The 25,813-nt window shown below is 43.5% G+C and overlaps 1 protein-coding gene across 6 annotated transcripts in view; it reads right to left on the bottom strand.

Moving 5' to 3' along the window:
* The window catches only part of slit2 (slit homolog 2 (Drosophila)), a 98,087-nt gene that overhangs the window by 43,960 nt on the left and 28,314 nt on the right, over window positions 1–25,813 (bottom strand). For all 6 annotated transcript variants that reach the window (XM_028976096.1, XM_028976093.1, XM_028976091.1 and 3 more), the window contains exon 5: window positions 1,777–1,848. In XM_028976096.1, the coding sequence (XP_028831929.1) occupies window positions 1,777–1,848 (72 nt within the window). The remainder of the gene's footprint in view (window positions 1–1,776; window positions 1,849–25,813) is intronic.

Here is a 25,813-nt window from a genome sequence, read left to right on the forward strand (position 1 = left end):
AGCTGCACTGGTCAACAGGGTGACACAACTTTACTGTCCATTGAAATGCGTGGCTCCATCAGAGATCTGTTGACTAAATGCGTTCGTGTAACCAGGTCCGTGAGAAGCTTCGGTCGGAATGGGGAGGAATTCTGTTGGTGGTTGCCTCTCATTGCTAATATCATTTTCACTTCTTTGCAAGCTTTTGCAAGTCCATACTTTCCCAGCTGCCGCAAACCCACCTCGCTGCCAAAGCTGCTGCTGTAGAGTCACATGACTTCTGCCAAAGATGGACCATCTCGCAATTTAGCTAATTGCCTCTTCAACATCTCCCCCATAAAACACTTTCAGCCTGATATGGGTCAGACCCCACCGGCCATCCATCACATGGCCTTTAAAACGGGCCCAACAATGCAGCTGGCTGTCGCACCGCCCCCCATTCGAAAGCCAGGGAGGGGGGGCAGTGACAGATTGGGGGGGTACAGTCTGATAGAGGCTAATTTGCCTAATGCAGTAGAGGGCTTAATTGTAAGCTGCAGTGATGTGGGCTCAGTTCCATATCTCATTAGCCCTCTCTGTCAGAGCATCCATCACCCTACCGCACACGGCCTTAAATCATCTGCATGTGTGTGTGTGTGTGTGTGTGTGTGTGTGTGTGTGCGTGTTTGTGCACGTCCATGTGTTGCTCACACCACATCTACTACCCTTGTAGGGAACATACCCAACAGCATACAGAATGGTAATACGGCTTCATCGGATGCATATGTGTGTGTGTGTGTGTGTGTGTGTGTGCGCGCATCAGAGTGCAGAGGAAAGGGAGGACAAAAGCTTGGCCTGAAAGCGAATATTCAGAGAGGATTACATCTCTTTAAATGTCATTCAGAGATTTTTTCAAACTATTCCTCTTCTCCTCTACCTCTCTTCACGTCAGCAAGCACACACTCAAACAGATACACACACTCCTCTATCTCTGATCTTGTTTAGATGTACTTCATTTCACTTTAGCGTGCCAGCGTGTCAGATTTTTGGGTGATATCTGTGTGTGTGTGGAGGGGGGTCTTCTCATGTACGTTTCTCCACTGTAATGTTCTCCACTCCCTAATTTTCACAAGAACATAATACAAATGTGTGTCAAATTGAAAAAGATCGTCTAGAACATGTTATCATCCCAGTTCCATGTGCAATTTTGTAATCTGAAACACACACACACACACACACACACACACACTGTCACGTGACCCTCCGCATTGAATCTCGACCCTGAATCTGTCAGCTTGTTGCTTTCAAAGCCCTATAATTTTCATTCTGTTTCATCCTCGTGTGTCGTTTACACTTGCGCGGACGCCACGTGGTCCCGGGCGTTTCAGTTGTGCCTGAATTACGTCCGTCGATTAAAAGATCGATACTCACCAGCTCCTTGCCACACTCCGCAATTGGGATCACCGGCGTCGCAAACATTAATGTTCATCTGCGCCAAATCCCTTTACACCCGTGACATACACACAAAAACCGCAGAACACAGAACTCTCTAGAGGGATGTGAAGCACTATTAAGCTTTCAACACTTAAATCAAACTTCCACTTGTCTGCCATTACAGTGTGTTGGGGCAGCTGTGGAGATGAGTGAGATTTTAATAATAATTATTTTACAGCAGAACCCCCCCACCCCCCCATCGCTTTCTGCAGCCATGTGTGTACAATGTACAGGAGTGCACGAGTGTGTCTACCCACAGGTGAGTACACCAGCCTGTGTGTGTGTGTGTGTGTACGTGTGAGTGAGAAAGCAAGAGATACTCACAGGTTCTTGATCTCTACAGCTCCCCTGAAGGCCTTCCTGGGAATGCCCTGGATCTGGTTCTCACTCAGATCTCTGAAGGACAAAAGCAGACATACAAAAAGAGTATTCAGAAACATAAAAAAACAGCACTTACTGAAATTCGCCTTAACACACACACACACACACACAGAGCCTCATGATGAATGTACCACAGGACAGGACATTCCTGCTTGCCTCCATCTTATTTTCCAGCCACTTTAAGTAATCTGGCAAATAGAATATGACTGCGCCAGCACCCACGCCATAAATCACACACCCACCCGCTGAGAAACGATCCCCCCACTCGTTGTTATAGCAACTTGATTTAAGCCGAAACCATGACACACCTGTCCGAGGGAGCGCTCCCATCCAGCCACGGTGCGAGTGCTGGAGGAATTGAGCGATTCGACTCTTTAAAGAGATTTTTCCGACCGGAGGAACGTGGCTGCAGCAGAGCTGCTGATTTATGGGAATGTGGCGTGGTGAAATAGAGAGATTACACACGCAGGGCGAGAGATTCAAACGCGTGGCTCGGCAGTAAATATGCTTGATTGATTTTCCCCAACTATCATTACTGTGTGTCAGAGGCACAGATCTCAGAGACAGATGGATTACAAGCTGCTGAAGGCGAGATGCATCCATCTGGACTGGCCTTATAACAGAATGAGGGTGAAGAGGGGAAGAAAACAGGAGGGTGTGTGTGTGTGTGTGTGTGTGTGTTACGTCCAGTACACACTGTCCAGGTTTTGATATCTTCTGGTTATGGCTTCTAAACAGTAGTGCTGTTTACGGTCCCGCACCCAAAATATAACCTGTGCCAGAAACTTGGGACGGGCATCCGATGTGGTGCTGTTACGACCAAAGTCCACCGTCTGACCAATAAAAATGCCACATAAATGTGACGGATTTATCAACGTGAATTTTTCTCCATATGCATTAAAAGAATGAATGAATGCGAAGGACACGATTCAGTGGACGCCATCAGCATACGGTCTATATATGTCTACTGGTGCACAAAGTGATTTGTAGAGCTCCTATAAAACCTGCTGAAATGCTTTTAACATCCTGTGAGAACAAAGAACCAAAGAATTAAAAATTCTGTTTAATTGAGTGAGACTTTGGTTTGTATGTAAACACATTCACACAAATAAGGAATCACAGCGAAGCATCCACATGTCATGACACACACACACACACACACACACACCTACACAGAGAGACCCGCACATTAAGGCATACACACACACACCCAAACCCCACAGAGACAGCAAATGAGACAAATGAAAGCCCACCGCAGTGCCCCGTCTCCGCAGAGCTGTAATACTGTAAGGTAATATCAGCCCCCAGCATGACAGAGGGATGGAGGAGAGGGGAAGAGAAGAGAACACAGGAGATGGGGGTGCCTGCTGGGAAGAGGACAGAGAGATGGGATTCACGTTTTCCCCCACTTCTCAGCTTCCCTGAGAAAATCCGCACATTCTCTGCTCACTCCGCAGCCCGGATCATGTCGGAATCAGTAACACACACCGGTGTTGAGGCTGAGTGTGTATGCGTGTAGGTGAGTGTGGTGCATGGGTGGGGGGGCTGATGTCCTGCTCCCTCTCTTCTACCAACACACAATCGATTCTGCAGGAGTGGTCTAATTCACTCAGGCCTTCCTCAGCATACGGGAGAGAGGAAGATGATGGAGTGATGAACTTTGTCATCAGAAGCGCTTTAAGAGCAGTCAGGAGAATGTGAGATATAACCTGCCTGCGAAAAACCTCCCAACAGTCCTGGCCGCTCTAGATACTTTCTGTAGGTACATTCTGACGCAATAATTACATTAATAACCATATCTTTTATATCATTAATGTAAGAGATGAACATGACGTGAACATGATAAACAGACCTAATACATTAATAATGATAAATTATCATGTGTTCAAGGAATCGTTTACCCCATAAAATATAAAAAATGATACATTTGTACCGATATCAATATTTTGATTTAAAAATGTATTAGTTGTGCAGCCCTAGCAAAGCAGACGGAGCAAAGCACCATAACCACACACTGCTCTCCAGGCGCCTTTCAAGAGGGGTTATGGGTTAAATGCAGAGCTGCTGTGCTGCGTTTCACAATAACAATCACTTCACCGCCACTTTTAACATGCTTATAACACTTTTATTGAATTGTTATTACCCTGGTTTAATAATTATTGTGGATAAAAGTGCCTGTTCTCATGACAGTATGTGTGTGTCATTTGTCTAAACCTGAAAGGTCAAATGTCACATGAGACCTGAACACACACCAAAACACACATACAAAATAAAAACTAGTAAAAAATGGACCTCCTACTTGCAGTAGCGCAAACTAATAATCATGAACTGTCCCAGTAACAGGAACTGTTTTTTTTACTGATTAGATCTGTGTAAAGTGCCCGTATTTTTAAGGGTTAAAAGAACGTCTCTGAACCATAAGAGCCTCTGCCGGGCCTTTGTGCGAAAGGGATGACTTGAAAGCTTTCTTTAGTGTGAGCACTGTGTGGGTGTGTGTGACCGGGTGTGAGTGCGTGGTTCATATTTGGGCTTAGAGCGCCATAAAAATCAATTCTCAATCATCTCAATGCTTCAGTGAACAAGAAATGGAGATATCGAAGGGAAGCGAGGGGGGAGAGTGGGGCAGGAGAGGCGACAGCGTTACGCTCTGCCTTCAGAAAGCTGTCGGCTTTATGTTCCTCATGACAGTTGGGCGCGTCTGCACTCCAATATTAACTCGGAGCTTTGATTATACAGAGGAACAGAACAAACTAAAATTGCGCCTGAGATGTGAACAGGATACCATTAACTTTGATGATCGCTGTGTGTGTGTGTGTGTGTGTGTGTGTGTGTGTGTGTGTGTGTGCATGTGTGTGTGTTTTCTCTCCTGTGTATCTTTGTTCAGTGACTTATCAGATCTGCTGCTTCAAAAAACCAGTTAAGGCTCCTTTTAGTGCTTCTTTGGATTCAGTTCACCCATCTATGAACCATCTATGAACCATCTATGAACAGCCTACTAACACTGACTGTTGTTAAAGTCACTGCCATTTAAGTATTTTAGGGAATTACAATTTGTTCAGTCAAACTGAGGAGAGAACATGTACAGAATATTTAGAAAAGGTTTTGTGTTAAAGGGGCATTTGAAATGTATGTAACTACAACCCATATGGGTGGCACTTTCACTGTCCCCAAAAAAAAAAAAATTTTCCACGTTTTTCTAACGAACCTATAGTGGAGGAGAGAAAAGGATATGGGAGGTGTGGGAGAAAAAAAAGACACAAATGATGACATTCCAGGAAGTGTCTCCATCTCTCCATCCCCATTTCCAGTTGGTATGAAAAGAATTTGTATTTTCTTTCCTTTTTCGTCAAGAAAAGAAAAACCCAGGAGCAACAATGAATACTCAATCCTCAACCGACAGCAGGATCTATGGGGTCTCTCCTTGCTCTCTGTTCTTCAGGTTGTTCTAAGTGATACAGAACTTCCTGCTCATTCTTCCAGTGTGAAAGCTCCTCTCCTCTCACCCAAGACCCAGTGCACTCAGGGGATACCCCACAAGTTGACCTTTCCCCCGGTGCAGTATGTGAGGGTGTGTGGGTACTGGGAGGGTCGCTTCATTAAAGTGGACCCCCGCCGAGGCTGAAGAGCTCTGTCTGGAGGCGAGGGGACCGAGGCCGACGCCCCGTCCTGTCAGGAGAGGTACTTTGATCGGGAATAAAGAGGGCTGAGGAAGGGTAGACGGGTCGCCACACACATGCAGTATCCTTCAATCAGTACGGGTAGAAAATTCGAATTATATTTTTGTTTTGGTCATGAAACGTTTTCAGAATGAAGAATAAACAAATCGAAACAAATCACTTTTACTGTCACATCACATGTCACTAATACATATACAGAGGTACAGTGCATGTGAGTGAAATTCTTGCGTGAAAAGCCTCTCTCACAGCAAGAGGCCGACAATACAATATATATAGAAACAATAACAAGCAGGAATAATCCAAAAATATACATACAGTTAAGGGTTAGCGTCATGAGTGTCATCATGTGTCAGCGTGTGTATTTACACTTATCCATTTGTAACAATTTGCACATGATGACATTTTTGCACATTGTGTCAATTTAACTTAACTGCATGTATGCATATTTCCGCTCGTTAATGTTTCTATATATATTCTATTGTCCTAACCATGTGCACATTTTAAAAAATATATTTAGACCAGAGATAATGTTGCATTTCACAGTTTTGTTCCTATATGCAGTACATGCATTACAGCCAAGTGTTCTCAGTAATGATGGTGGATTTTGCATAGGCTACTCATATTGGCTTAGATGTTATCGATCATCTAGCTAGTTAATGAGGCTTTTATCCAATCTGAGGCTTTTATCCAATCCAAGACATTTTTCTTTATTGACCCCCTTCTAGGCCCCTTGTGTGTGGAGCTGGCATGTTCTGTTTGTGTGTTTAAAAAGACTCCTGCAGTGCACTGCACACACACACACACACACACACACACACACTGGAATGTCATCACATCTGCATGCAAAAACGGACCTGTCCATCAAGCGCAGTCCTGTCAATCAAATTCCCATAAAAGAGAGGAACGAGAAAAGGCCATGTGGTGGATCAAACTCCTCATCACACTCACACATACACACAAATCAACCATATCTGCATTACCCTGATATTTGCAGTGAAGAAATATTGGTGTGTGTGTGTGTTTGTGTGTGTGACTTGAGGGCCCACCTACTCGACTGACAGAAGTGCCTTTATTGCTTCACATTCGGCCAGGTGCCTGTCAGTCTCCCAGATGGACGGGTGACAGTGCCAATCAGAGGGATGTCACCAGACTTTAAAATCCAGACAGACAGGGCGGCCTTTCAGCTCAGGCTCTTGTGTCAGCTCATTCCGAACCAAACCTGTATTTTTACATGTCTCTCTCCTCCAGCTGGAATCCATTTACCACGTATTTGGTTAATAATGTTATTTATTAAAATAATATGCCATTCCTACCATGCACTTTCTGTTACGGAACACGCAAAGAAAGCAGCTCAGTCTCCAAAACCACTTCTTATGATATGAAATTAATGAAAGGAATACAACAATTAACCAGTTAATCATGTCTGAATTATTGGTTTTATGATTTGGTACACATTATTTGTACATGCTGGTCAGTGAAATCCTTAGATGGTCTTGGATCAGCTTTTATGCTTTGAAAACACAGAGATTTGTTTAAATGAGACCCTGTGCAGCTGGAACTCACATTACCACCTTTCTCAGAAATATTCATTCTCTTCTTATCTCATGCCGATCGGAGCATGTGACTATGGCGGCCTCGCCACTGGAACTGTTTTATTCAGCAGAGCAGACCCAGGGAAATGTTGACAGATGTCCGCTGTGCTGGAGAGTACGAAATCACAAATTAAATTATTGATCCGGGGAGGAGTGCGCTTTTAAAAGACGAGTGCTCTGCCACGGCCCAATGAGGTCAAGTAATTCTGTCCAGCGCCGCTTTTCCTCTGAGCAAATGTCAGTGCAAAGCAAGGGAGGGGTTTGAATGGAGACACACACACACAAACAAACAATTCTCAATATTTGCAAGGACAATTGGGAAGATGATTGTGTTCATAAGCCTTTCAAATGTCTAACCACCTCAATTTAATACAAATTTTCTGTGCCAAGTCTCAGGAACCAACATTCAATTAACATGTTATGTTCCTTAGCTGGAAGTACAAAACACACACACACACAGCAATTGCTCTGATCATTCATAATTCTCCACTCCAGTCATGTTTGGTGTCATATATATAAAGTATTATGTATTACACAGTCTGTAATACATGATAAAATAAGGTATCATGTGCAATAAGGTCTCGTGCAAATAGATTATTTGCCCACCACATTCTTAAACTTTAATGTATTGTATTTTGTATTATATTAGTATATGCGCTAGCTTTCTCTTTTTTAGAATTTCCTATTGTATATTTATAGATGCCTCTCGGGCTCAGGGACTGCACTTAATTTCGATGTACTGGTTACAATGGCAATAAAGACATTTAGATTCTGATACTTAGTGGTTTGAGTAGATACTCAAGTCAAACATAATTCTGAAAAAAAAAATTATCACACAATTATCAGTAGTGAAAAGGGAAGGAACATGTAGCAACTGTATTAATGTATTGATAATGTATATTTTATGCATTAATCATTGTTTATGGAACCTTTAATATGCTATTGGGTATTCTAGTGGTTGAAACCAATGAAACCAACTAGTGCAATGATGGAAAAAATGTATTACAGTAATTAAGGCATTTGACAAACACGTGATTAATCATGCTGCCCAGATATCAGCGGCGGTGGCCCGTTTCAGATCCCCGACGCTGATGAAGACGCCTCCCCTCACGCCTCCTCAGACCCCCATCCTGTCCTTCCTCTCCCACCCGCCTTACAGGACTAAGCAACTAATTATCCTGTTCAAATCCCTTTGTGATGCACTTAATCCAGTTAGCACCCACAATGTGTGGACGCCGAGTGTGAAAGAGCAAGAGAAGGAGGGCTGTTCTGTGTGTGTGATTTTTGGAGGCGGGTTCAATGGACTGCACCCCCACCGCCACCATTAGACTTCTGTGTGCAATTAAGAAGGAAAAAAGGGGGCCACAATGAGCACAAAGAGGAGCATGAGCAGTTTAGATGCTGGAGAGTAACATGGGGCGTGGACAACATAAGGCCCCTCGGTGCTGATTTAAGATGCGGCAAATTAACAGCAGTCAGCGCCATTTGAAAACGTGTATCACAGTATCACTGTAACAATGAGAAGCTGGACGCCACAAGCAAAATGGCTCAATTATTTAATTTTCTTCTCTTTCTTTCACACAAAATGACTTTTTGGCAATGTGAGGTGAAATGATGCCTCGATCCGTCTCCCCCATGTCATTGTTATTTCAAGAGTCTGTGACAGGCACTCATGGAGACATGCTACGGTGACAGACCTCACTCTCATTTTAATCTCTAACCCCCACCCCTCATTCTCTCTCATCATGCTTCTTTACCCAGCCTTTAAATGCCACCTCATTGGTTTCCATGGTGACCCGCGCCTTGAAAGTCTCATGGGGAGGCACAACCCGAGTTTCCACTTGCTCTCCCTGCCTTTCGACCGCAAAAAGTCACCAAAGATTATTCACGGATTATTCCGAAATACTTCTGCCTCTTGCTCTGCTGTGATTGGACGGTTTGGTGTTTGTAAATGATGGACCGTGTCCATAAACTGTACTGATGTGTGTAACTGGAACAAATGTAGCGCCGCTAAACTACATAACGCACATCCTATCAAGCGAGGGGGACAGAGAGGACGGGCTGCAGTGCAGCTACATGCTCAGGGTCCTCAATTCATTCTCCACCGTGGCGTGAGGATGTTCCGCATTTGGCCACTCTGGGGCAGTCACGAGCCTCGGAACGAAGAAGCTGCGGCAGCAAACGGCGGCACCCATCCCACTCAAACTTCAAATTTTACTATCAAGGACATTTTTATTTACACTTTATTTTCAAAAGTCTGCAGGATTTCAACAAACTGAAGCTTTGTGGTGGAAATTCACATTGGGGTGTATCTTTGATTTTGTGTGTAGCAGTACTGTGGACGTTTTACCTTGCTCAGGGACACAAGGGTGTGAGTGGGATTTGAACTTGTGATTTTGGCTACTAGGCTACTACACACTAGGCTATTACCACCCCAGACTCTTCACCAGTGGCTTTGGCCCTTTTATCTAAGCACATTCCTGGAGGTTTGTGAGATTAATCTAGTGGACGGAAATTGTCAAATATTTACAGCTTCTTAGTGGAAGTGACATTTGACCTCTGACTGGGCTGCAGCCACCCTTCTGTTCTGGAGCCAGTCCTGCACTACTCTGGCCTTGTGCTTAGGATCACTTTCTTAGGATCACTTGAAAGGGGAACTTCAGCCTCCAGGCTTCAGGTTTTTCCCTTTTTTGCAGACTCAAGCAGTCCTGGCCTTGCTAACATTAAGAATCTGTGGAATCTATGATAACTGCTGTTCACAGGCTTCATCAAGCAAACCTGGAGCCTGGAGCAATCCTCCGCCTAGAAATGAGCCAAAAACCAAAGTCAAATAGGCACACACTTACCAAAGAGTCTGAACTGCAGATATCATGCAGTAACCCTGGAACCTCGTCACTTACAATCATTTCACTTCTATTATAGAAAATAATAATACATATAATTATTGTCATTAGTAATATCATTACTAATAATACTGATAATACTACTACTAACTATTCATACATATTTAACAGAGTAGTATAGTTGTTTTGTGAAAGAAAGAAAGAAAGAAAGAAATAGAAACAGTAGCCAGAGTATCAGTAAAGAGTTGGAGTCTGAACTCAGACTGCAGAACAATGCCACGGCAACAGTTGCCAGCCCCCGTTGCCCTGGCAACATTCCTGGCCAGCAGTCCCATATTTGGTCATAAAGTTAAAAGTTCTAATGCAATCAGAGGCTAAAAGAGGAAACAGGTGGCCGCTCTCTGAATGTATAACTGGATTGAAAGAGTTTACCTCGACGATTAATCAATCAAGAACTTTTTAAACAGAGTCTCGTGTTTCTGTGTGAAGTTCGACATTAAAATGCAGGAAAGTTGATCACAGGACTGGTGTAATTAGACATCCAAAAAAAAAAACTGGGCTAAGCTTCCTGACCGAGTTTGATTCATGGAAGATCATTACATAATTAGATTTCTGTAGCGAGGAGCAGTGACTAGTGAGCTGCTGAAGCAGGGAGAAAAGGAGCAACGTCAGGATGTGTGCACCCTGGCATTACTCACACACAGAAATACACACGCGGTAAAAAAAAAAATACATCCACACGTAACTGGTGCAAAGTCCTTCTTTATGGACAACAACAAGAATTCTATTACCACAACTGGAAAAAGCAGAAAAACGCTTCAGGTTTAGTGAACGCTAAAAACAGAATGGAACTTTTTTCATGCTTGTGTTGGCATCGTTTGGGCTTTAGAGCAAAATTAGATCGAAACTGGCATTGCAAAGCCGAGATTCACAAACTGTTTGCAGCCAGGGGCAACAAACAATGTACTACAGTATATATGATACCACATGGGAGTGGATCTTAATACTGCCCTTTCAAAAAGTTTCATTATAACCCTAAATTTTATCAGGCTCAGATGATCACTACTAGGCTGATGACTGGGTTGGAAATGCAGGGACCCGTTTCAGAGCAATGACGGCATAGTCATGTTTTGAGGACAAAATTTACTTGAATATTGATTATAAATAAAGGTTATGGTTATGATAACTGCTACAGCACAACTGATAATGTAGATCTTCCATGTGGAAACTCTCAATGGAAGCCCCGACCTGCAGACAAATGCAAGAGCTGAGGTGCACAGCTCATTCAGACGTACGATTGAACTGCAGCTCACCGCACGCCTCAGTCTGAAATGTTTAAATCCGGCCCTCACACTAATGGCGAAGCGTGGGATGTCCAGGAAGAGCCTTATTTACCACCGCTGTACAGGAACGCAGCCTCGCGTCCAAACCAAACAACCCAGCCGAGAGCTGCACTATGGAAATGAAGAGCGGAGGAAATCAAAAGGCAAACAGATCAGATTAGAGGAGGCTTGGGCGCGGGCGGGGCCACTTGTTGCAGATCGTATCGGCCTCGCGCGCTGCATGCGGCTGATAGGGTTGCGCCGCTAATCTTACACAAAAGTCAACAATGCTGTCGAGCGCGGGGAGCGATAAGAGCCACGCGCTCCATCCACGGGAAACACGCCCCGCGCAGGGCCTCGTGCCCACGCCCACCGACTTGTTTTCTTTTGGTCCGGTGCTATCAGGAACGCCCGGGGGGCTTCGCCTTGGGAGATTTTTGCGCTAGAAGGCCCTGCCAAGAACATCATGTGATAGTTTGATATAAGTGCCCCTTTTCTGCACGCTAGGCATGTGGCGTTATGCTCTCTATTAGGGCAACATTCTATACTAACTGTGCTTACGGTTCTTCATCATCCCACCATGGAATTCCAGGCAGCTGCTGAAGCTGCTGGTCAGTGATGTTCAATTTTTTTTTTTTACAAAGAGCCTCCTTTTCTCCCTCTTTATCTAATTTGCCCTCGCGCCTCGTGTAGAGGGTATGCTATCGGCAGGAGCGCCCGTGCCTGCATGCCTCATCACGCCCAGTGCCACTCAGCCACGCCCGTCTCAGACTCATCAAATCCTGCAGAATTAATTGGAATTCAATAACGGGATGCATTTATGGATCGAGTTGGCGGGCCGCTGGGAGAAGGGAATTGGTCTCGGTTTAAAAACGCACGACGTTGGTTATGATGGATGATGCAGGATCTGCTGACCGCAGACGGTGCGGCCTGGTGTGGCCGTCGCAGCACGCGACGTGTGTAATACGCAACAGCAGGGCGACAGGCCTGTGATCCTGAAGCTGTAACAGCATGTGTGTGTGTGTGTGTGTGAGGGACACGAGATTTCACACATCTCGGTGCTATAATTCACAGTTTACACAGCACCTAGATCACACCTCCACCCACGCTGCCGTCTCCATCAACTGTGTGTGTGTGTGTGTGTGTGTGTGTGTCTCCACACATCTTCACACCAGACTAAACTCAAAGATAGAGTTATATCAGCTTCATATGGAGTCCAACTGGGATTACTGGACCAGATGATGCAAAGTCAGCTCGGCCTTCTGGATCATCGCTGCTCAGGCTGGAATTTCTGCAGGCAGGAAACTGGTCCGGGATTCAGGGGTAGTGGCAGGAAATCCCGCCCTCCGCCTACAGACTTAGCTCTGTGGCAGCCTTTAGAGGTGATTAATGTATATTGTCATTATCACCACTTATTTTAAATGTTATTATTATTATTTTAGGCAACTACTGTAATGACCCAAAATGTAGAAAAAGTGGCATTGTTGTGGACTGCACAAAAAAACTGTAAAACAATATGATATTTAATAACTAGTTAATTACCCTTTATAAAAAAAAAAGCAGGGCTGCCTGACATTTGGGTCATGAGGGTCAACTTATCAAGGGTGGAGAACCATATGGACGTAAGTGGCATTTTTGCATTAGTAGACATGAAAAACAATATTTTATATTATTCATTTAAAACATTTGTTAAATTAGGAACGTCTATTCGGGGTTAGATCACTCTCAGAGTTGTTGAACAGTAAGTGGAGGAAACACACACATGCATTCACATTAATGGTTAACGGGTCATTTTCCAATTTCACTGTATGCGTAGGGGATCGTGAGGACAGAGTAATCGAGAAATCACATGAAAGCATACAAATTTGCCCTCAACTTCCTGGAAAGAAACTACAGTGGCATTTCTGTGAAGCAGCACAAAACCACACGCAAAAAACGGAGAGACTATATTAAGGACACAAAAAGACAGAACAGACTAAACAACTGCAGGGAACAGAATCGGCATTGGTGATAAGAATACACTGATTATAGCAGAGATGATATACGCCCTCTCTATTTCTCGCTCTCGCTCACTCTCTTGCCCTCTCTCTCTCTGTCTACAAATCTGTTCAAGATGTCTCCAGACTCTCTGCCTCGTTGGTATCCAGTCCCACATTCCTTCTGGCAGTTAGAGACAAGCGTACGTTTTCAATATTCCTGTTCAAACACTTCCACAAGCCTTGCTGTTTTCCTTCACTTCACCCTCGAGTCTAAGGCACTTGAGAGAGTCCCAGCTGTCTACAGCCATCTGTCCATAGGAGTCATCTCTCTCACACACACACACACACACACACACACACACACACACACACACACACTGCTATGTACATTCAAAGATACAGAAACATAATAATGAGAACAGAGAAAGGTCCCATAGAGTTGCAACACACGTATAGAAATGGCCTGTTATCTCAGCATCAGCCCTTCATTTAAATCTATTTAACACACACACACACATATACACACACACACACAACACTGAAAGCTCCAGAATGGAACAAGGACGGACCAGTGAATTATGTGTATGTGATCTTTCAAAATGACTTACAGGGAACACATACTGAATCATGGGAATGGTAGAGCGGCCTCTCACATGGACAAAGAAGTTTCTAAATTGAATTAACATTCATCTTGATTTGTGTGTAAATGTGTGTGTGCATCAGCAGCACGTCACCTGCACCACCCGCCAGGAGAAGATAGGACCCATCTGCACAACACAGCGAAAGTCTGCTTTAAGTCCATCTGACTCCAAGTCAGTCGCTTTCATCTATGTGCGAGCAGCAAGCTCGCCGGTTTCTATAGGACCCCTCCTATATATGTCCTGCCGTCCCAGATGCAGGACAAAGCAAAAAAGACTGACCTTTGTCGTTCAACTCCACGTTCAGATCCTCATCTCCACTCCTCCACCTCGCTGCACTGGAACGTGTCACTCACACAGAGTAAAGCAAATTGATTTTTAAACCAAATGCTCTATAATGTGGGCTCAAAAAGTAGCCGTGGTTTACGCCATTACTGTTCACCACCTTCACGATCCCACCACATAATGAGCTTTATAACTATACTTCAATATTTCAGTTAACAAACAGAAAAGTAGGTCTATACGTATCATGTTCTACTTCTACACTGCCAACAACAAACAATGGGCGCATTGCTTCACAAGATGCTCTTCAGGAACGTATCCCATCGGAAACAACGTCCCAACTAGCCCAGAAACAATCCCTCCGCTTCACATATTTTTATCTGTCTGATTGCAATTTTGTACAGCATTTACATACTGTAAACGCTACTGCACTTTATGTCTTGTTATTTATGTCCTTGTTCAATAAATAACCTTTTTTTATTTGAATTTGTGTCTGTATTTGTGTGTATGAGAGACTTAAGTCTTAAAGAAGGATGAACTGAAGATGAAGTGAGAGGGGAGGCGGGGGGAAGGGAGGGAAGAGAGGAGACATATTAGGAGGAGGCGAGACAGAGAGGTGTTAATGTGACACACAGCTGTTCCTAAAAACATACACTCTTCTTTTACCTCTCACTCCTTCACACCTCTCACTGTGTGTGTGTGTGTGTTCTGTCAGAGTTCATAGATGTTGGATCTAATAAGGGACCCATCATCACAGTTTAAACTTACATATCACAACCATATCCACACACAAATATACACACATTTTTTGATATCGTAGTGGGAACATACATATGTTGCGTGTGTTTTATAAAAGTTATAGAAATAAGAAATAGTCAGAATGTTATGAAATTCCCATTCACAAACCTACATCAGGAAATCGTTTTTAAAATTAAATTAGTAAAAAATAATTTAAATACTTTCTTACAAATGTATCCTTGTAAGTATCTTTGTAATAAAGCACAATTCCCATTCCAAGATTATCTCATCATGTGCAAGTTGCTGTGTGATAATAACATTCATGTTATGTGTTTGAATGATGAGTGCTTATGTACAGCCAAAATGTTCTGCATTTCTGTAACATTTCTATTTTCAACCCTATTGCACAAGCACATGAGTCCAATGGCAAAATGGCTATGTCTAACTATCAAGACTTAATACTGAAAACCTTGAGCTCATTTTAGAGCTAAATATGTGGCCACAAATGAATAATGAATAAGTAATGTTCAAGTCATTAGCCCTTCCAGGGTGTTACACTCATTCTATCATAACAGCCTCTGCAGTATCATTCACAAAAGAGACGGGGAAATATAGTTTGTGAAATATAGCATGGAATGTTCCAGAACTTAGAACGTTTATGATTGCACAACTGTTCATGAGCAAAACAGAGTATGCAGCACAAATACAATCAGAAACTAATTCTGCATCCAGGAACAATTTCTGTAGCCATGGAAACACATGATTAGGGACTAAGGTTGAATTCAAAGAGCAGAGCAACACAGCCACTGCGCTCAAAAACTCCATTAAGAGAGAGACACGTGGTTCCTGCAGCTTAACACCAGCAGATGTTTGTACATTTGTATGTATGCACTGGACCGCCTATGACTCAGACAGACCCACAAAGTACCTGGAACAACCAAGGAACCAGTCCAGATTCTGTGGCTCAGCGGTTAAGGTATGGATTTCTCACAGTAGATGCCAACTCCCCAGCTACGAATCTCATTAGTACTGACCACCACGCCAACCAGAATTTCCTCTATTCTATTTTGCTAAGAGTTGTCATGGGATCCTTATACAGACAGACAGATACTCAATGTGTGAACCCCCAATGTGAACCATGAGCTTAAGGCAGTGGTGGCCTAGTGATTGTCATTGTGAAACACTGCAGCACAGCACACGGTGACACATTGAAATGTGTCCTCTGCTTTTAACCAGCACCCTTGGTGGGCAGTGGGCAACCATGACAGGTGCCCAGGGAGCAGTGTACAGTACTTTTACTCGGTGGCCCCTTGACACCTTGGCGGACCAGGATTCACACCAGTAACCTTAACCGCTATGCCACCACTGCCCAAGAAGACTCATGATCAGAAGGTTACAGGTTCCACTGAGCAAAGCACCGTCCCCTCACACTGCTTCCCAGGTGCACAAATTGTCCACGTTCCTCTCCCCTAGAAGGGGACATGACAAGTTAAATGGAAAGGACATCTTTCGTTGTGTACACTGTGTGATGTGACAATCACTTTCAGCCACGCCCGTACGCTTTGCCACTTGTTAAACACAAGTCTGGATGTGGAGTAGAGCCTGTTGTGGTCGGGTCTTAGAGGGCAGAGTAGAATGTCTGAATGGAGCACTTCAGCAGCAAGTGACAGCTGTCCAGACAGTATTAAAAGCAGCCATTCACTTGTCTATAATCTTGTCTACAAAAAAGTCAAAAGCTAAAGACCTAGAACACGTCCATAGAGGTGGTTACACTATATGGTTATTAGTATGTGTGTGTGTGTGTGTGTGTGTGTGTGTGTGTGTGTGTGTGTCCAATGCCGGATGAACCACCTGCTCTCTCTCAACCCTGTTCACCTCTGTGAAATTTTCCTGCTCATCTTGCAAAGCTGAATCTTACGATTACTGAAAAAGAATTCAATCAGAACACAACACATGCACACAAACATTTGTGAGCGAGGCCAGGTAAACACGGGCATAAAATAGGTAATTTACAGCTTCAAACAGCTTCAATTAGCAGGCTGACAGAGACAAACACTGCAGCAAGAACCCAGGGAAATACCCCCAAACCCCTAGCAATAGAGAGAGATGGAAATACCCTAAACACCGTAAACATAGCTCTGTTTACAACATAAAACGTCTTCCAGCCAGACGTCTAACCCCCTAACCGAGCGTAATATTCGCTGAGACTGTCTCTTTCCAGTCCCACCCGCAAACACACATCAGCTCACGAACCGCCTGCTGTTCCAGAGGGCATTCAAAGTAACACCACACACACTTACAACAATATGCAGCATGATCCTCTGCATAGAACGCCAACGTCTGCCATGTCACCAGACTGGCTATCACCTGTCACAGAGATGCAATATCACATTACAGAAAAGTGGCATAAAAAAGGGATCGAGATTAGTTACCAAATACACACATAGATACAAAAGTTGCTCTCCTCACGTATTCACGTATACTCCAGCATAACGTTCGCACTGAAACCGAAACTCTGACTTTAAATTACACGCAAATGTAATTAGCCTCCGTCTGACCTCAATCACAGTAAATAAAAACCATCTGTCCCTGCGCCCGTCCCCTCAAGGTTTGTAGCCTCTGGAGACCCCCATCGGAACAGGTAAGGCGATTCAGGGACACAAGCCCAATACACAAGCCCACCTGAGTCTGGGTATTCTGTGTTACACAGGTACACGCAACGCTTTTGATGGTTCAGTCATGCACAAACGATTGGGCGGCATTATGTGGGCCGTATGTGACTGGAACCTGGCGGGCAGGAAAGTGGAATAGTTTAGTATTATGCAGTCATGACAATTCCCATAGCAGGTATCCCTCACACACACACACACACACACACACACTTACACACAGTACCTACTGCTTTGAGGCTCTGAAGCTGACCCGCAAATTCCATCTGCTGTGTTAATGGAGCCTGTGTTAATGGAGCCATGCAGCCTTTTTAACTTGGATAAACGACGCTGAGCGCTTTAACATGCCGCCGCTCTGCCCACTTCCCCTCCGGAGGGGAACCGATACTGTGTATCACAATGCTGTCCTGCAGGAGACCTGCAGAGTCCATCCGCGGCAGGAACTAGTGTTGCCTCAACTCTACGGCATTGCTGGGCCAGCGCTGAGCTGTCTGAGTGGAGCGGGAAATCGAGGACAGAATGGGGGCAGCAGAAGAATGAGAGGAAACTCATTAACACCGACGGGAGACCCGTGTGAAGGATGGTTTAGGAAGGCCTGGTGTTCTGCTTGAGATTGTCTGGACGTGAATACAAACACACACACACACATTTGTATATCTCAGAGATCAGTTCTTGAACAGCTCTATCGATCTGAATGAGGTCTTTTCTCTGGCTGAGGTTAAGCGCTAAATTATTCATGCCTCATTTGGGCACTGTGGGCCACCGTACTCCGTCATGTCTGCTTTCTGAGTCAGACGGTGAGCATAATGGTTGGAATTTTGCTGTGTTGTGAGTGTGTGTACGCACCAGTGTAGTTTGGTTCATTTGAATGCACACACATATAAACATATGTGTCATGATCCCAGACGTTCCACAGCTCTGCGTTCTCCTGATTACACTGACGGTTATCATCTTTAATTGCTGGGATGAGGAGTATCTCTGCTGTATCCAGTCCTGTCACTCAACCATTTTATCCTTGTCGGGTGTGTGCATGTTCCATGTCTGTGTCAGTGACAATATGTACACAGGCTCACAAACACACACGGGTTTAGTAAAAGTTTACGAAACATGATAGATGTTGGGTGAGAAAAAGTAGCAAGTGACAGCTGTCCAGGCAATGTTAAAAGCAGTCAACCTCTAAAAAAGTCTAAAGTCACAACCTTAAACATGTCCATAGAGGTGGTTACACTATATGGTTATTAACTGATGTCCTCACAAGGAACAAGTGTGTGTGTGTGTATGCCGGATGAACCACCTGCTGTCTTTCAACCCTGTTCACGAACTAAAAAAAAACAACAAAAGAAGCTACACTGAGAGCTACACTGCAGGCCAGAGGTTTGGGCCCACCCTGCGACTCTAAAAACTAATATACTACAGGTTCAAAGTAACATACTTCAATAAAATGTATTGGTTTAGGATATTTTATAGTCTTTTTTTAACATGTTGTTAGACATTCCTGCTGTTATTTTGATGAAACTCGTACATAAGAACTCATACATTTCACCCCCAGTTTCTGTTGTTACATTATACCAGTTGGTTAGATTTGGTTGAAGTATTTCTTATGTTTTCTCATAATATTTCGAAATAGCGGTGGGACCAAACTTCTGGCCTGCAGTGTATGTTTTAGAACCAAGATTAAGCTGCTTTGTGCCAGTTAACTTCCAAAAAATGTGCTTAATCCACACACACACACACACACACACACACACACCACACCTTCAGAGTATTTTTTAGTCTATTAAAAAGACTCTATTAAAATTATATGCAATTAAAATTCAACAATACACCCATTATTGCACCCTGGAAGCAAACATATAAACATGCCGGTTTTGTTCAGAAGTGCATTATGTGCAAACATTACATTTTTTATTCATGACCTTCAGTTCTCAATATCTTACCAAAGAAGCTAAAGAATTTTACAGGGAGCAGAAATGCTTAGTGTGAACAACAACAAAAAAAAACAATCAATGATTGAATGCAGTTTCTTTTCAGACCCAATCGCATGTCTTTTACTGTGGTCAACGTTCAGTAGAGGGTCCATTTCCCCTGCTTCTCTGAAATGGAAATGGACCATGGACCTGCTTATTTAAACTGTAAATAAGGAGCTGAGGAGGGTAGAAATAACAGACACCAGATCTAAGTGTGTGTGTGCATGCATGGTACGTGTATGCTTTGTGTTATAATATGCAGTGTGTGTTTCCTGGAAGCCTGGGTCACATGAGAAGCCAGATGCTGGCAACTGATGGCAGGCCAACACATACACATCTACACAAACTCGCATAACAATTGCGGAATGACTGAGCACCTGCTACTCAGCACAAATTAGTGTGCGTGTGTGTGTCTGTGCATTTTATGGATGTGTATTAGGAACAAGAGAGTGTAATTCAGCAGGGAGAGGGTGTGTATATACATTTTCTGAGAGAGAATGTGACACACACACACACACACACACACCAACATACATAATTAACATACAGTCTGTAAGAGGCTCGGCAGGGGACAGATCTCAGAATATGTCTCAATGCATCACTGTCATATCTGCATAATCACGCTGCTATACCCCCCCAACCCAACTGGACCCCACTGAGAACCAAACAATCCACACACTGTACAGAGAGCCCCCAACATGCACACACACATTCACACAGTCAACTCACACACGGACTTTTACATGCACAAAACACAAAAATGTTTATTTTGACTGATCTTCATAGTCTTGTGGTGCAGCTAGAATTCTGACAAAATAAAAACTGAAATAATCTGTAACTTGCACCATTTTACCATATTATTTGTATATATATGTTTATATGTATATTATGTTTCATTTACTGTTTGTGGACAGCCATACATTGTGATTTTGATCTTGAAATATGATTGATTAATTGATTGATAGAGTGATTCGTTAATCAGTTTCCTCAATGGCCTAAATGGCATCCAACACACACTAGAAATGTGTGGATACAAATAGAATTCGACCATAAGAATGATGATAAAATCTTAAATGCACCAATCAGTGGAGAGCAGAGCAGAGTAGAGGAGATGGGAGGATTATACTGGCTGTAGCTGTGGAGGGTGGAAAATCGTATCTATTTTAATGAGTCTATAAAAAGCAGAGTGTGAAATAGTTGGATCTGCAGCCACTGAGCAGGGAGTTCCTGTCCCGGTATGAGTATGTGTTAAGAGCTTTCCACCCGAACGCGCAACCTGACCCTCATGCCCGACATACACACACACTCACACACACACACATGCAAATGTACAAACTAGGGCTTACACCTGACATACCAATATGCATTCACTTTCAATAGTCACAGCTACACAACAGAGACAGACCCAAGAAATATGAGCCAAATCTTCCCTCAAAACACACACAAATAGTTTAGACATGGCCACACCCTGATTTAGTGAACAGCAACCTGCTGTGTAGACTGGTTGCTCTGCGCAGTTTTGCTTGAGTTTACAAATTCATGAGCAATTATGCTCATTCCCGCAGGAAAGGCAACTGCTGCGGGCTTTTCAAATTTAGAGATGAAGGTACGAAAGTGCTGTGTTTGGAGATTTGTGTGCTTAATGTGCGCGGATGAACGGTCATTAGTACAGCAGTAATGCTGCGGATGAGGTACTACAGTGTAACTTTCAACAACATCCATTCCATTGTTCAAGAACGTGTCAAAAAATGCTGATTTTCATAAATCTCATAAATACTTAAATAAAACGTATTGGTTTGGAATATTTGATAGTCTTTTTTAACACGTTATTTTGCTACAAGACATTTCTGCTGTGATAAAGGCAAGGTGTAGTTTACTCGTACATAAACTTTCACCCCCAGTTTGTGTAGTTACATTACACCAGTTGAAGTATTTCTCATGTTTTCTCATAATATTTCGAAATAGCGGTGGGACCAAACTTCAGGCCTGCAGAGAGTGTTTTAGAACTAAGATTAAGCTGCTTTGTTCGAGTTAACGTCCTAAAACAGTGTAAATTTCAACAGCATCCATTACATTGGTCAAGACCGTGTGTCAAAAAATGCTGATTCTCAAAACGTTGCAGCTAACTATTAAATGAAATAAATAAAATACAAATAAACCATTTGTTTCTGGATTGGATGTCGCTTTAAAATACCGGTCTGTAAACTGCACAGAAAATAATTATTTTGTTTAATATGATTCTGATTATTCTGTGTATTAGTTTAATATGTTTGTGGGTTTTTTAATCAAATAAAGACTTTGTAACCTTCCTGAGTGGATCCTTAATAAAAGCCAATTCTCAGAATGTGTAAAATACAGAGATATGTTTGATTGAATCTGACCCCTTGCAAAAAATAGACTTAACATACAGATTTTCAGTAGAACTGACAAATACCAGCATACACTCACACTCACTGAATCCTGAAAGACTAAGACAATCCTATATTTTGCTCATACAAACAGTGGGGAACCCAGAACACTGACAGCAAACACAAGTGGCGAGTTTTCCATTATAACTCCAATAAAGTCATCTTAACATCCCAAAAGTGCAGCAGAGCATGAAATACACACCCATCTCTCATGGCCACGATTCAATCTCACACGCATGTACACACACACACACACGTACACACACAAAGAGTAAAAAAATGGACCTATTTCACTCTATTGAGCACTGAGCCATCACCACACAAAGGTACACACACACACTACTGCCCCATCATCTCAAAACACACACACTCCTCCCAAACAGTGCACACACACACAATGCTCCAGGCCTGAGCCTGAACCGAAGAGCAAAAAAGAAGATGGGTCCATCAGCGATTAACAACGCCAGTGGCGACACACACAGACAGACACTGACAGACACATACACACAAAGAGAAGCTTGAATAGTAACTCACCTAGATTTTGGAGGTCACCAGACCAGAGCATGGAAACAAAGAGCAAAGGAAACGTGGTTAGACATGGCCTGCAATACAGTTGTACAGAGCAGTACAAAAACACACAGATTTACACAGTCAGAGTTGTGAGGACCAACGGCAACAAACATGCGATAAATGTCATGTATGCACTGCCCCTAAACATGGTCACCAGAGCTGGCACAGATAATCGATATGGCATTATATTGTGGTGACAAATGATCAATATGCTGATATCCAGTATCAAAGTTCAGCAAATTTGTGTCTTGTTCAGATATACACACACCATGATCGTACTGTGGGGAACTGTCCAAAGTTATCGCATGGATATCATAGGTTCTCTCCCATTCCCACCCCCCCTTTTGGTCGCGCATGAGATGATATGATAAGTTGTGCCTTCCGAGGCCTGTCCTCTACAACGACCTCCAGTTGGGACGTTAGCGTAGACCCTACTAGTGCAGGTGGTATATGCAGAAAACCCGCTATCAGGTCCAGAATACACAAAACCGACACAGTAACGACACTACAGCCAGATGCCTTGGCAGAACTTGCTTTTAAATGGTATCAGCTACAATTTCCCAACAAAAGTTAATTGGAATGCCAATCCAGGTTATTTATCTACGTGCGAAAAGAGGCGAGCGGTTATCCAGCGGCCAGCTTCGCCCTTTTCACATTTTTATTCGTTCCTCAAACCCCGGCAGAGGTGCCTGATGTGATATTGATAAATGTGCCACCTGCACCGAGGTTCATTTTGAGATGTGGCCAGCACAGCTAATACACAGCCCCTAATAACACACACTCACACACACACATTTACAGCCCCGTGTTGGAGCCTGGCTGGATATCAGCTGGCATTTAGTGGCGAGAGGACTCTAACTGATCTTTGAATTATTCAGGTGGATTAAGAATACACACACATTTTACAGCGCTAACCCCTCCCATGAGGTAATCAGATGCACACACATGCATCAGCAGTGTCTCCCTGACACACACACACATGCGCACACACAGCCATCAATCCTTCATTAGAAGTGACAGGTTGTGTCTGGGAACGTTAGAATCTGTCTGACCAGCTGATCACTTCATTACCAACACTAACAATCGTGAACAGAGGCACACATGACAAAACCAACACCGACAAAGAAATAAAAAACCTTGTATACACACTCCTCTGTCATGAATATCATTCAAATGTTCATATATAAGGGACAATGAATGACATTAATGAAGAAAGGTAGAGGTAGACAGGGAAGAGAACCACACATACACACTCACACACACACACACACACACACACACACACTGGGGTAGATGGAAATGAGCAGTCGTGTCAGTAAAATGTTGAAAGATTGATAAAGAGGTCAGTTCTGCCTAAAAGTGGAAAACAGACAGAGCAGCTGAAAAGGCAGAGTGGTTCAACAACAAAAGCATTTCATCAGAAATAAAACCCAGCCGAGGGCAACGGCTCACAAATGGACACACACACTCCGCCCTCTCCATCACACACACGCACAATCCATCTCGGCCTCTCAATGTGCTTCTGTAGCCTAAAGGTAAACAGGCAGCCCGTTACTGGGAGTCTTGTAAGATGTCTGCTGTGTGTGTGTGTGTGTGTGCACGTGTGTGTGTGTGTGTGTGTGTGTGTGTGTGTGAGACACCCTGTGGGTATTCAGCTCTTTTCCGTGGCAGGAGAGTGATTTCCCTCTTTATAAAACCACACTGATGGCTTTTTAACAGCCAAGCTAGCCTACAGCATTATTACCCAACACACACACACACACACTCACACACATCTGGTGTGCTAGTGGCGGGCACATGGAGGGTGAGATGGCTCTGCATTCTAATGCTCTGTGTGAATATGCACAGTGTAAGCAAAACCAACAAAACGGGATGACCTGCCATCTGTTGTACACACACACACACACACACGCACACACACACCCACACACGTTCATGCAAGAATGCATGGATGAACAGCAATTCACCAACACACATGCAGTGAGCATATGCAGCAACATGAATAACACACACGTAAACACACACACACACATGCACAAGCATGCTGAGAGTACTTAAATTAGCAGGTCTGTGGGAGGCGCATAAGACACACACTACGCAGATGAAGATAGCATTAGCATTAAAATGCCATTTCAACAGGGAGAGGTCTTGTGTGTGTTCTTGTTCGGTACAAGTACATATGAGAGCCAGCATTGTCATGTGTGTGTGTGTTTGGTTGCCTGTGTGTGTGTGTGTGTGTGTGTACAGGCACAGCATCCAGTACACACCCTACTGGGACCATCCAAGCTGAAAGGTCAGATCTTCCCCTCCAACCAGTTCTGCGTTTCCCTCTCACGCCGCCTCCCCCCTCCACCCAAGCATTCAAACACAGTCGACTGCAACCCGCCGCCCTACATTTTATCACCACCACACTGAAGAAAAAGAGGAAAACGTCAAACCGAATGTGTTTGTGTGTGTGTGTGTGTGTGTGTATGCTATGGTAAATCTTATAAAAGCTGGGGTTTTTGTGGAACTCCCTGTTTGAGTGTGCCAGTTGTTCTGAGTCAACATATGGACACCGTCAACTCACAGATCTCCCTCACACACACACAAACACACACACACAGCCCATCTGGCATCTCATTCACTTGTTGACACTTGTTGTTTATTAATAACTGACATTATACCTTTGTTGTCTCTCAGTTCACTGTCACAGAGACCTTAAATAACACACACACACACACATCCATATCCATCTCCGTGTTATTTCTGCCCTCTTTGGTTACTTAATACATACCCTGTCCCAACCAGCCTGTCCATCAAAACGGAAATATTTGCCCGTGCCCCGCCCTAAAACTTCCCAGCATCCCCAGCCAGGCAACCACAAGGGAAAATATTATTCTAGCAGAGTGCCAGCGGATCCTCCTTAAGGAAAACAATAGACCTATCATCAGTGGAAAAACCTTGGTCTGTAATAGAGAGAGAGACAGAGAGCGAGAGAGAGAGAGAGAGAGAGAGAGAGAGAGAGTAGAGTGTGTGTGTGTCAGCAAAAATTTAGTACCCTGCTAAAGTGTGTTTAGAGTTTACACACCTCAAAAAATTAGATGAGAAAAAAAACAAAAAAGTTATCTGTCCCCACAGAATAATTTATTCCAGTTTTTCTTATATTTTGGCCACTTGTCCATTGGCTTTCAGAGGAGCCCTATTTTCCCCAAGAGCAGCAGCACAAATAAATGAATAAATATATAAATTATGATGAACATGTACAGCTTTTTCTTTTAGTAGTGCTACCCCTAAGCGTCTGAGCTGAGCATTT

The sequence above is a fragment of the Denticeps clupeoides genome, chromosome 4 (genome assembly GCF_900700375.1).
Source record: "Denticeps clupeoides chromosome 4, fDenClu1.1, whole genome shotgun sequence".
NCBI lineage: Eukaryota > Metazoa > Chordata > Actinopteri > Clupeiformes > Denticipitidae > Denticeps > Denticeps clupeoides.